At 41.6% G+C, this 12,979-nt stretch overlaps 1 protein-coding gene across 1 annotated transcript; it reads right to left on the reverse strand.

The window, feature by feature from the left end:
- Positions 1–2,018: 2,018 nt before the first annotated feature.
- LOC115400239 (caspase-1-like) lies at positions 2,019–11,849 on the reverse strand. The gene is made up of 8 exons (XM_030107985.1): positions 11,762–11,849; positions 4,806–5,120; positions 4,602–4,684; positions 4,238–4,414; positions 3,914–4,154; positions 3,653–3,817; positions 3,315–3,424; positions 2,019–3,171 (listed from the first exon to the last, which is right to left on the reverse strand). Exons 1-8 carry the CDS (start codon positions 11,766–11,768, stop codon positions 3,067–3,069), a joined length of 1,203 nt encoding a protein of 400 aa, XP_029963845.1. The 5' UTR covers positions 11,769–11,849; the 3' UTR covers positions 2,019–3,066.
- Between the last annotated feature and the right edge of the window lie 1,130 nt (positions 11,850–12,979).

A 12,979-nucleotide genomic window follows, 5' to 3' on the forward strand; every position in this document is an offset into this window, starting at 1 on the left:
TCCCTAGGGCTGTGGCATTTACATTATCACAAAGAGATCAGAGCTTTAGCTATGGTGACCCCTCACCTACACAGTTGCAAGGCACAAAAGGCAGTCACAAGGCAGAGTAATAGAATCACAGTGTAACCATTTAAAATGAGATAAAAATATACAACAAGGCCCAATAGATAAGCTGTCAGTCGTGTTGATGACATCAAGTCATCATTTCAGCTCTTCATAATGCCACCATTTCAAAATATTGTTCTTGTGATGATGAATTTAGAGGGGAACCGTGTGTATAGGGACACTTGGGAAGACCTCTATGTGGTAAACTTGGAAGCCGACACTGACATGCTAAATTTAGCAGGAGTTTACAAGTCGAAAGGTGAAGCAGCAATTAATGAATCACTATGGTTCATTCTGTGAGAATCATGAATACGCCCCCCAAATGAGAAAAGATTTGGATGAAAGATTTTCAAGATGAATTATTTGTAATTCAAAAGTTTGGCCTGATGGTGGCGCTAGAGGAGGGATCCAGGTTTCATGATCAGGTGGTTATTTATGTATTCAACAAACAAACAATGTGCCTGACACAAAAAATTGGTCAACAATTTCCTGTAAATCATTTTGTGGGGTCAAATTGACCTCAAGGGCGAAGTGTGTGAGTCACATTTGATGGTAATAGGAGGGTTGAACTTGTCTCTAAGTGTTTTTTCTGATTTTGTGAATGACAGAAACATTTTGTAGAATTCAGAATCTGCAAACTTTCATCTTTCAAAACAATCTTGAAGTCAAATTTACCTCAATTGCCTTCAGCTGCATTAGTTTTAACAATGCATTAGCACTTTGGCCTTGATCCAGTTCATAGGCATATTCTATATCATATATCTATATCAAATCGATGTCAGACTTTGTCACGCCGGCAAACTCCTAAATGAATCTCATACAGATGGATATAAAGCTTGCTGACACTGCCACTATGTTCTAATAAGCTGTTTAAATGGAGTCTAGTGTGGTTGGATTGATAATTCTGGTCTGTAAGTGACAAAATCTTGTTGATGTATGCCTTTGTTTCCCACAAACTCCAAGCTTTAAACAGCGCACACTTCTCGTCGAGCTATTCTCTCTTCATTGTCACGAGTCAAACAGAATTCTTCAAGGAAAGCTTCAGCATGAAGCCACAGTTTCCCCGTCAAAAAAGACTTTCACACCGGTATTTGGGGACAGGCCAAACGTGTTACCATGTTGCCTACTGAACTTGTTGCCTATGTGTTATATTGTGATGACATGAGTTTGTTTCACTGATGTGTTTTCTGTTTTTTAAGTAAAGTCTGTCAGAATGATCCAACCTAAACTCTGTTCTTCACTTCGTGTTTACCTCCACACAGGCCTTATGTTGAGTCTGCATATTCCACCATGTGTGCAGGTATCCAGGAAAGGTGACCCTCCCCGGAGCTACCACTGACTTCACAATATTTAAGTCACAATCACGATCTGGACACAAACTTTGTAGAGAAGCATACCTCTGCAGCACCAGTCAAGTATCAAGGGTTCACATACGTAGATTTCTGGGTAAACCGATTTTTATGCTACACTGCATGCATGCATGTGTCTAATTTCATTTCTGTATCAACACATTTGTATATGTATTTACATTTAGATTTGTGTGTCTGTAATTTGTTTTGTGTGTGTCTTGAAATTGAAGTCTGTCAGAGGTGGAGGTGAAGACAAAGACATTGACAGGAGAGTGTAGGTCAACACACAAAACACACACAAGCGTGTTCACACAAATGGGACGCCCAAGAGTTTCCAGCTCCGAGGATGTCCATATTACATTTGAAAATGTCAAAAAACCCAAACATAGCTAATTAAAGATTTTCTGTATAACAGACTAAAAAACTGTATTGGTTCAATAAGATACTTTGATTCCAGGTTTTTCTCCTCTTCGTGATTGGTTTTTGTGCCACTTATCGATTTCGAAGCAGGCTCATGATCAAAGATTCTAGATTCAGAATAAAATGAACAAAATCCTGTTAAAGAGTGTTGTAAAATTTTATTCTGCACTGGAGTGACACAAAAGACTAAGCCCCTACAATAAAAGCAAATCACAAATCCCACGATTACAACATTAGAAAAATAAATGATGGAAAATAAATGATTAAATAATATCAAAACATGCATAATAATGCTAAAGCTAAAACCAAAACATTTTTCTCATCACATTATAGTTCCTGAGAAAGAAATCTATCAAAAAAAAGTTACTAGTTCCCCAAAGGGTCTCATGATTACATTATCTGTAATATTGACAGTGATTGATGGATTCAAATTATTTTAATGTGCATAAAACAACAATAATAATGTTGTTGCAGCTGTGAATCAGGAAACAGGATGTGGAAGCTGCAGTTCATATGACAGTGGTTCAATCCCCACCTCCACCTCTGGATATGTTCAACTGTTCTTGTAAGGACAAGTATAAAAACCTAAATCATTTAAAAGTAGAAAACCTGATTTCCAAGAAGATTAAAAACTTTTGTGAATAAAAGGTTCATTTTCAGTAGCTTATATCAGGTCGTTTTACACCTGTCTGGCCAGTTTTCCGTCTTTGTTGGAATTTGGAATCCTTTTATAGTGGAGTCCATTAATGTTTTTTTGCAGAGCCACAATTTTTGACAAAAAAAAAAAAAAAAAAAAATTGACAAGGGTTTGACCTGCTGAGATGAAAATGCAGTGATTTCTCCCTTCTTGTCAGTTTCCCTGTATATATATGTCAGCATTGCATAGCATATTTTTATGTGTCTCCGAGACGTATACCCCTGCTGGTACATCAAACTGTGCTGCTAAATGTTGCAGAGTTGTTGTCACTGGTCCCCTCAGCTAGTGCTTTGTTGATTATTTTTCTGCAGGTTGTTCTCTCTCCTGCTCTTTTGTGATAGATGTTCTTCACCTTTCAATCTGATCCATTTGAATGAACCTTCTACAAAAACAGTTTCCTGATCTTTGAAAAAATGAAGTTATATCCCTACGAATTAAAAACTGATTTTATGAACCCCACTTTAAGCTTTGTGCTAGACAACAGTGAGAGCTGTCTTAGATGCCTGGAAAGAGGTAGAAGCGTTTCATCAGCGAGCATCTGTCTCTGGTCGCAATCTGCATTTGTTCGCCACTTTGGAATTTTTTGGATTGCTTCGAGACCTGCAAGGTTGAAACAAACAGTGGATATAAATTAACCAGGAAACTAGAACATCTTATTTACTGCCTTTGTTCTCACAGTGTTTTGCTTTTCACAAAACAATATAACCTTTTCTGCATTTTCACGGCCCTTTCACCAAGCTTACTTTTCTGAACAGCTCCTCGATGTGATCTTCATGGGCGTGAGTGATGAACACCTGAACAATGTCCTGGATGAGCAGAGAGCCATCACCCGGATATCGGTATGACTTAGCATCTGCATGAGAAATATTCAGAGACAGAAAACACAGTGAGGGATTACAACGGCGTGAGACATGTTAGTTTTATCCCACTGATGATGTGTTGGTGCAATAGTTAAAGTCAGTACGGCCCTATGGTTTCTGTGATGTGAAACCCAGAAACCCATTCATAGATAAATAAGGAATCATGTGTTTCACTGTCTTGAGCTTGAAAGGAGGTCTGGTGATATCTTAGAGAAACTGACTGGGGGTGCAGGACAAAAGGAAGATGAAGTCTTTCTCTTGGTTCACAAATCGCAGGGCATCATCTTCGAGGTTTCCTCCAGAGGAAGGCGAAGCTGAATCTGATTGAAAGGCATCGGCCGCAGCTTGGTTTACACCGTCCCAAACAGGCAGAGATCCTTTGTCCTCTGAAAAATAAATGAGACATGTTAGAAATACAAAAGTAAAACTTGAAGTCAAGACTAGGTTTGTGCTCCGGACACTTTGCTGTGGATGAGAATCACCTCCTCTGCAGGCCTGTATGATGATGACCTTTGGTTTGTCCTCCAGGGCACGACATGCCAAGTGTTTGCAAATGTTGTCAATGGGGAACTCATCTGGTTTCTCATTGGCACATACATCCTCTCTATAGTTAACACCGAGAACAAAATCTCGTTTCCCGTGAGACATGATGACCACGAACACACTGTCAGTGGCTGTGAGTTTTGGATGTTTTGAGAACTTGATGAGAGCTTCATCGATCTCCTGTGAAAGCAAAGAATATCCATCACTGTATGATTAGCTGAACCAATCATGTTTTTGTTGACTTCTCTTCCAGTTAAAAATACCTTTGCAGTGAGGTCGGTGTATTTCACCACCTCGTAGCCCAGAGCTGAGAGCAGCTTCTCCATGTTTCTCTCGTCTTTATCAGCTCCTTCTCTGTTGTCCCTCTCATTACGAAACTTTATGTTAGTGATCAGCAGGGCAACACGATTTTTGATGTTAGCTTTTTCCACACGGTAAACCTTTGGAAACAAAATTGAAGGAAAAAAGTTAAAGAATTTTCATGTAATTCCTTAAAAGTTTATTGTAACAAACTGAACAACATGGGAAACATTTGATTCTCTCTTTGTGTAAGAGCTCCACTCTTACAGTGACTGCTAAATGTTTCTAATGAGTGTATATTCTATGTTTTTTTTGTGAATTTCTTACATCGTCATCCATTTGCTGCTGTCTCCAGAATGCCTCAGTGGTTGTATTGAGTTTGTCAGAGAACTCCGAGGGTGGGGTGGGAGCTAAGAACAGCAGAACACAACAGTAATGACTTTCATTTTAACTGAACACATCTGTGATCTCAACAAATCACTGTGTCATAAATTATTTTTTAAAACAAAGATGATTGCGAAATTCACTCACCTGCTTGAGCGCCTTGAGTGCCCTGAGGACCCTGAGCACCTTGAGTACTCTGTGGGAAAAGCTCATCATAAAGATTACCATCCAAATTCTTAATGTGGTCGATCATCATCCCACTGGCTCTGTCTCCTTTCTTCCTCACTACGTCAATGAGGCTTCGTGCGGCGTCAGCATCGTTGCTGTTCATTAATTTGTGTATTGGGTTTCTCTCTTGATCATTCAGAACTTCGTCCTCCAGAAGCTTGTCGAGGATCTGTTTCAGAAGTTCGGGGTTCACCTGATCCACAAATTTGCTCCTGATCTTGAAGAGCAGCTTCGCTAGAAAAAGACAGAAGAAACACTGCATGATTGTCACAATCCACAGTTTCTATCAGTCCTCAGCTGAATCAGCCACACCTGTTGCCACGAGCCGAGTCTCATCACCACTTCATAAGCAGCTCTGACCCGCCAGCGATCAGTGATGTAAGGAAATCTAGATCCTCCTTTCTCCTATCTGGCCTAGTAATCAACCCAGTGGCTGCTGCCTTCATGTTTCAGTGTATGATCCTGTTTGTCTCCCCCAGGTGTCCAGTCGTGGCGTTTTTCCTTTTTTTTTCCAGCTCTTCACCCATGACCTCACCTGTCATGCCAGCAATCATCCTGGACGCCTGTCCCCAATCATCCCATCAGCCGAGCAACCAATCATCCTCCAGTCCTGCCCCTATATACTGCTGGGCACCCTGTGTTTGTGTGGGCTGTCTGAGTGTGTGAGGGAGAGAACATTTGACCCACTTAAGCAAAATGCAGCAGGATGAGGTGGTGAACCTGATTGACTCTTATCCCAGTTTGTTTTCAGATGTGCCCACACGCACTTCCGTTCTGTCCCACGACATGGATGTCCGTGACGCGCCGCCGATTAAGCAGCATGCCTGCCGCGTGAACCAGCGAAAATGTAAGATCATGCAGCAGGAGGTTGCATACCTAGTAGAAAATGGTTTAGCCATTCCCAGTACTAGTCCATGGAGCTCCCCGTTTGCTGTTTCCTAAGCCTGATGGTACCAGCCGGTTTTGCACCGATTATCGCAAGGTAAATGCAGTCAAAGTCCCTGACTCTTTTCCTTTGCCCCGCATCGATGACTGTGTAGACACCATAGGAAATGCCGTTTCTGTCACCAAATTAGATTTATTTAAGGGTTACTGGCAAGTTCCACTAACATCTAGAGCTTCTGACATCTCTGCCTTTGTAACACCTGACAATTTCCTCCAATACACAGTGATGGCATTTGGCATGTGCAATGCTCCAGTCGACCAGTCCACTCGTTTCATTGTAGCCAATTCTTCTAAAACTGTCGTTAAATAAATCGTCTCCATACGAGTCAAAACCATTGATAGTAAATACAAATGGTTGGAACTTTCATGACTTTATCCATAAAATTCCGAAATCCCATTCTGAAGATTTCAGCGAGTTCAGCAGGACGTCGCCGTATTGAACATTTGAAACCGGATGCAAATGTGATTGGTCCAGTCTGTCACGTGGCCGCATCACGTGGACAGAGGAAGCGCTGTGATAGGGCGATTTATACCAAACTTTAACTTGTAAAACAAAATCAACAGATGGTTTTTGTGAAAATCAGAGTCATTTCAAAGCCGAAACAGTTGTAGAAACTCGTGATAGAGACTAAAACATGTTCTAAAACGGAGCGCTTTGTTTATTTGCGCTCTGAAAATTGGCATTTTTGAGACCCCGGACTTTTTTTGAAACCAATATCGCCCCCTACTGGAATTTCCCTGGAATTACAGCTTTTTTTGCACTTCCGCATTGTCTTCATGTTTTACCAGCGGAGGTTGGTACTTGGTCAAAATGCGAACTGCAGGCCAAAATCTTGGAATATCGCATCATCATGACAGAGCAGGCACAGAACCACCAGGATAGAATAAAGTTGCACCTAATTACCATATAATTCCTTTTCCAGAGGAGAATAAATCCGCCTTTCTATTCGGATTTAAAATTAATCCTGAATAAAGTTTTCAGGCATTTACATGGTCATTTTAGAGTGGAATTAAGCTCTATTTGGATTTATAGAGGAATAAAAAGTCCCATGTAAACACAGAGTGATTTCAATAAAGTTACAATATTATTGTGGGAATGCAGTCCGGTGAAGAACATCACAGTCAAGTAAAAATAAGTTGTTTTTTTATTCCATGTTACAGGATTGAATAAAATAAACAGCAGTTTGTAACTGTGACCTCAGTTTTATCAAAAGCCCTACAACTGTTGGACATGTCAGTGTTAAACATCATTATTATCACATTTTAATTGAGGTGTCTTTTTAAAACGTACACAAAAGAAGCAAAATATTAAAGTCGCTGTCAGTGTGTGTCAAAATAGGAAGGGTCGATAAGTGTTTAAAATTTGCTTGAAATTGGATTTGTTATGTACGAATGGCAGCCATTTATCACACTCAAAAAATGGCAAAATTTGACATCAAATTTGCGGCACTGCCACGCGGAAACCATAAACTGAAGATGTATGATTTGGATAACTTTTAATTGTCTACTTGTGTAGACGGTGTCCACCAAATTTCAGCTCATTCGGAGATGCGCGCGATCCAAACGAACATTTTGTATGACGTCCTGGAAAACAGTGACTCGGCATTTTTGAAAATTCAATCCCAGATAGCTCCTTTCCTGCTTTTCTGAGGGCGGGGTCATAATATTTTTTGTTTGTCCATGTGCATGTGTATACCAAATTTTGTGGCTGTACGACAAAGTTTATTGCGGACCCCCTCCCATTGACGCAATGCATTTTGAGTTTTGCAGGTGGCGCTGTAGAGCCAACTTTTAAATCCAAATATTGAAACACATATTTAAAAAAAAATTTCGCCGGAACTGAATTTTGTGCAAAATTCAAAAGTTTTCGAGCATGTTTAAGGGGTCAAATTCTAGTTTACAGAGCAGAAGAAGAAGAAAAAGAATATTTTTTGCAAAACCAATATGCGATTTTTTTCGCCGTTATTTCACCCACATTTACATTTTCGGAAAGGTCTGGACAAGTTTGACGTGTCTGTGAGGTGTTTGAGAGTGTGAATGTCTGTGGTCGAGCGCTATGCGCTCGACAAATCATTTTTGTATGTGAGAGTGTGTGTGTGTTTTTGTTTTTGTACGTGTGTGTGAGTGCATGTCGGTGTGCGTGTGTCTGGACATGCTGGCCCTCCTCTGTGGTCGACTTGTCATTTTTGTACGTTTGAGCGTGTGAAAGGCCTTGGTCCAGCGCTATGCGCTTGACAAGTCATGAGTGTGTGTGCGTTTTTCTGTTTGTACATGTGTATGTGTGAGTGCATGTCGGTGTGTGTTTGGACATGTTGGCCTATGTCTGTGGTCGAGCGCTGCGTGCTCGACTTGTCATTTTTGTGTGTTTTGAGTGTGTGAAAGTCCTTGGTCGAGTGCTGCGCGCTCGACTCGTCGTTGTCTGTGTTGCAGAAACAATAGGCCCTTCGCCCTTGGCTGGCCAGGGGCTCGGGCCGAATGATGCACTTTTCATGGTGGCGTAAAGAATATCCTCTCTTCTACTGAAAAAGAATCACAGTCAACTTCTCATAGTAGATCAGGAAGATCATGTAGATCATGATGCATGTTAGACTTCTCACAGGCATAACTTTCACGATGATCTCCTCTCTGGTATCTTATGAAATGATATGTAAGTATAATATAAGTATAATTTTAAATTCAAGGAAATGTCCGGGGTTTGCTGTTTCTTATAGCACGTGAACGTAAATTGACCAGCGCTTTGCACACAATACTATGAAGATACTTTGTTGCGCGACGTAATTACCGAGAGGCGGTCTTGTGAGCCGATGTGCGCTGCGCACACACACACACACACACACACACACACACACACACACACACACACACACACACACACAGACGGAGCGGAGAAGACGGAGCTTCAGACAGCGGAGCGCTTGTTCTTCTTCTGTGTTGTTTAACGGCGGATGGCACCATTTCAACAGGCACATTACCGCCTCCTATCGCTATAGAGTGGGATCAGAGAACAATCTAAATTCTATTTATTCACCCTGTTAAAGCGACACTAAGGAACTTTTCAACCTTAATGAAACATTTTAACATCTTTTGTGATGATACATCGACTTACAACTAGTTGAATGACCCCTCTGTCACGGCCTGAGGGCGTCAGTATTGCTTTTACTTGGACTAAGCAACTGTGAGGAGGGTGGTAGGAACCCTGCACACTTATACCCCTTTCCCACTGCAACTAGCGGGTCGACCCATGTCTGCGACCCGCTAACTATCGCCTTTTTAGACCCGTTTCCCACTGCCAGCAGACCCGCGTCTCACCTCCTGCTGGCGAGCCGCGTCGCTGCGTTTTCCCGCACTGAGGGTGTCCCACGTTGATGACATCATCAGCGCGACGGAGCAAAACGAAAGTAAACAATGCAGCGGAAAACAGTCCCTGTTACCTGCAGACGAATCTCCTCTTCCCCACGGATCAGGGGAAGCTCTCTGGTCTCGCTATCTTGCCAATGCTGGGTCATGTTGACGACGGAAATCTCACGCTGTGTCCAGAAACAACAACTAGTGCGCTAACGTAGCCGCGTTACGTCGACGTCATCATGTAAGTTCCCGGATGTGTCCCTCCCACTAAAAGCCACTACAAACTCACCCGGGAAATTACCGGGTCGATTGCAAGGTCAGCGACCCGGGTCGAAATGCCGGGTCAAACCCTTTCCCACTGCCATGAATTAGCGGGTTTAAACAGGTTTTTTGGCCAGTGGGAAAGAAAAAAATAAAAAACTCCAAATGTGCGGACTGCTTTACGGCACGTGTCACTTCCACCAAATGTAGGCGAGCTCAGTCCGACAGCATGCGACCGGGAGCAGCATTTTTCAACGCCACGCGCTAGTCCTCATGGGAACTGTGGTATTCCTTCAGGCAAAACACTACCGCTTTTGTCCACTGGCACCGCCAAAATCAATGAAAACTGAAAGTTCCTTAGTGTCAAGGAAAAAGGTATGAGATCAATGCATTCCCACTGTTTACAACACTATTTATGGAGAACTGATGAATTCCTTCTCTACTTAAAGCTCGTGTCCGGAGTTTTCGTTCGTTTCCAATGTGTATCATTTTTTAATTATTTTTAATGAAGTGTTATTCTGGTTCGATACTGTAATATAATATTAGCGTAAAACAATATAAAAATGTAGTTATGAGCTCCGCCTTCGTCTCATAGACCCCCATGTTATCCGAAAAAGCGCCGGTCAGCGTCAGCCAATAGATTTCGAGCTTCCGCCTTGTCATGCCATCAATCAACTTGTGCCAGAGAGCACGTGCACTCGCCCAGGCAGAGGTCAGTTAGCTACACAGCAGCCAGCCCGCTTACCTCGGATATATCCATGGTCTGCTGAACATCCACCGTAAACAGCTAAACATGTAGGATGCTGTAGGAGTCAGAGGCTCTCATTTTCACTGGACAGATAATGCGCGTGCACAATTAAAGGGGCGTGGCTTGGTCGCTCATGAAAGCAGAGGGAGGGTGGAACCTCCAGACATTGGATTAAAAAAAACTCCCTCTTTCAAAACTCCGGACCGAGTTTTCATTGGACAGCGGAGCACTTAAAATGCCTAAGCTTAAAGCTAGGGTTGGCGATCTTGGAAAACTAGCATGTAGCACGAATGTAGCATCTCCCCAAGGCTCCGCCCAGCTCCCACCCCATTGGAGGAGCTCCGTTGGGAGCGGAGACGCAGAGACGTTCCGCGCGGGCAGTGCGCGCAGCACTTCCGCGTCCAGTGCGTTCCTGGCGTAACCTGTCCTCAGCGCTTCGTTTCTTCGTTTTTCTTTATTTGCACGATGCCAAGTATGGCGCACTCACCGGTAAGTAAAGCCCCAAACATTCTTCTCCGCCATTCTGCAACGACGCTCCGTCCTTCTACGCGCGCACTGAATCAGGGTCAGTGCACGCCATTGACATGTACGCGCAGGGGGCAGGTCGAACGGCGAAGGGATTTGATTGGTTTAAAAAAAGGTGTCCCGTCAAGACTATTGGTTGCTGTTTTTCCCGTTTTACTCCTGCTGTAGATAGCGGATATTTTCCAAACTACTTTAAGAACACGCTATGAATTGTTTCCCATCGGGTCATAAAGATCATTTTAACCAGTATTTAAAAAAATGTATCTCATTCAAATCGCCAACCCCAGCTTTAAGAGCACCTTCTCAGGAGAACTGCAAAAAAAATTTCCAACATACTGAGATGAAAAATAGAATGTAGAAGAAAAGCAGGAACAAGAAAACAACTAAAGATTAAAAGAATATATCCTTTTTGTTAGTTTAGTTAGTATTTTCGTGAGACCCTTATATTCTTCTAACTTATTACAGTTATTTAGAAATACATTGTTTAAGCTGGATTTTTGACAGAAGAGTTCATATTTACAACATTAATATTTGTAAAGAGTCTAAGAGAGCTATTATTTTGTTACAACTTTTTACACTTCATGCTATTTTGTGAAAGAAGTTAATTTCGCATCATTGAAGCATAACAAAAGGATGTTCCTCAACCTCCGAGAAGCCTAGCATTATCTGAATTTGTGTCTGGAGCACCCCTCCCCTCCCACCCCCACCCACCCGACCCCACCCCACCCCCGCCGGTCCTCTTTTTTGCAATTCAGAATATGGTCACCCTACCTGGTATCTTATATAATGTTATATAAGTGCTGCTGGCTGCTGTTGATGCTGCTGCGGCTGCAGAAAAAATAACTTTTGACCCGTACGTCGTCCGCTTTAACGCAAAGAATCAACCGAGCTGGAAAATCTCCAAAAGTGAAAGTAAAAGTTTAGCTACAAATCTACAAAACTATTGACACTGCTGGCACAACAAACCTCCCGTCATCCGCAAGATTATCCAACATACGATTAACTATAAAATTTTATAACCGATTAATACAATAAATGTGACATATCTTACCAGCCATGGCTCAGGTCTGCTCAGTCTCCTCTCACAAACTAACGGATTTCCCTCTCTCTCTCTCTCTCTCTCTCTCTCTCTCTCTCTCTCTCTCTCTCTCTCTCTCTCTCTCTCTCTCTCTCTCTCTCTCTCTCTCTCTCTCTCTCTCTACATTCACATTGCCAAAGCGTTACATAAAAAAGCACACAATATAAGCAGTTTATCACACTTCACTGTAATGCAAAACAGTGCAAGACAGTGCAAATACTATAAAATAAGAATGAAAATTAAATAGAATAAAAATATACTGTCTCTTGGGAAAATTAATAAAAATATATTATATATATATATATATATATATATATATATATATATATATATATATATATATATATACACACACACACACTCACTGTCTCTTTGTACTTTAAGTGTTGAAGTACAAGTGTGCAGTAGGGCTGTAAAGCGTTGTCGGTGTTATTTTTGTATACACGTGCAGGACCAGTTCCATATGCTTGCAAACAGCTTCATTCACAGAATGGAGGTGGTCTTGGTTCTGGTCCCGGTCTGTCCTCCTGCTCGGATTCATGGAGGTTTCAGTTTTTCAGTTCGTCTCCTGTCGCAGCCGTGTACGAACCTGGCTGCCGTGTTTGCACACTGCTGTATGTCCCCGAGCAGGTGGCAGTTTGAGCATGTCAGGCATGCTCTGAAAGTCAGTGTGAGTAATGAGGGGGAAGTACACAGCAAAATCAGCATACCCAAATTAACACTGTCAGATTTGATTTTAACACTTTTAAAGTGTCTATATGGGTCCACACCCATAGTGTTACTTTAACTCTTTTTTGAGTGTTGGTACTTTAACACTAATTAGGTGTAATTATTGACTCTGTCTGGAGTTAAAATTTAACACTTAACACCGTTAAGAGTTAGATTTTAGATGACTCTTTTAGGTGTTAGACATTAACTCTCACTTAGTTCTTATATCAACTCTTCAAGTGTTACCTTCATATTAACTCTATCAGATATAAAAGCAAGATTTTCTTAAAATAACAAGGCCATGCTTATTTGAAACATGTTTATTTAGCTGGTGTACCACAGAAAAAACATTTTTTTAAACACAACAGTATGGAAAAATGTATCCATTCTCATTGTCATTTCAATAATTTTTGTCAAAAGGCTTAAAGTAAACAAGTCTGTCAGTACAAATCACAGCATATTCATTATTTTGCTCTTCTATAC

This window comes from Salarias fasciatus, chromosome 14 (genome assembly GCF_902148845.1).
Source record: "Salarias fasciatus chromosome 14, fSalaFa1.1, whole genome shotgun sequence".
In the NCBI taxonomy this organism is placed as follows: domain Eukaryota; kingdom Metazoa; phylum Chordata; class Actinopteri; order Blenniiformes; family Blenniidae; genus Salarias; species Salarias fasciatus.

Bases quoted from the DNA above. Each gene is read 5' to 3' on its own strand.
- LOC115400239 (XM_030107985.1), bottom strand. The intron at 3,818-3,913 runs GTGATTCTCATC...TTTATTTTTCAG, and splicing joins CATACAGGCCTGCAGAGGAG to AGGACAAAGGATCTCTGCCT. The intron at 3,425-3,652 runs GTCAGTTTCTCT...TTTCTCATGCAG, and splicing joins CCTTTTGTCCTGCACCCCCA to ATGCTAAGTCATACCGATAT.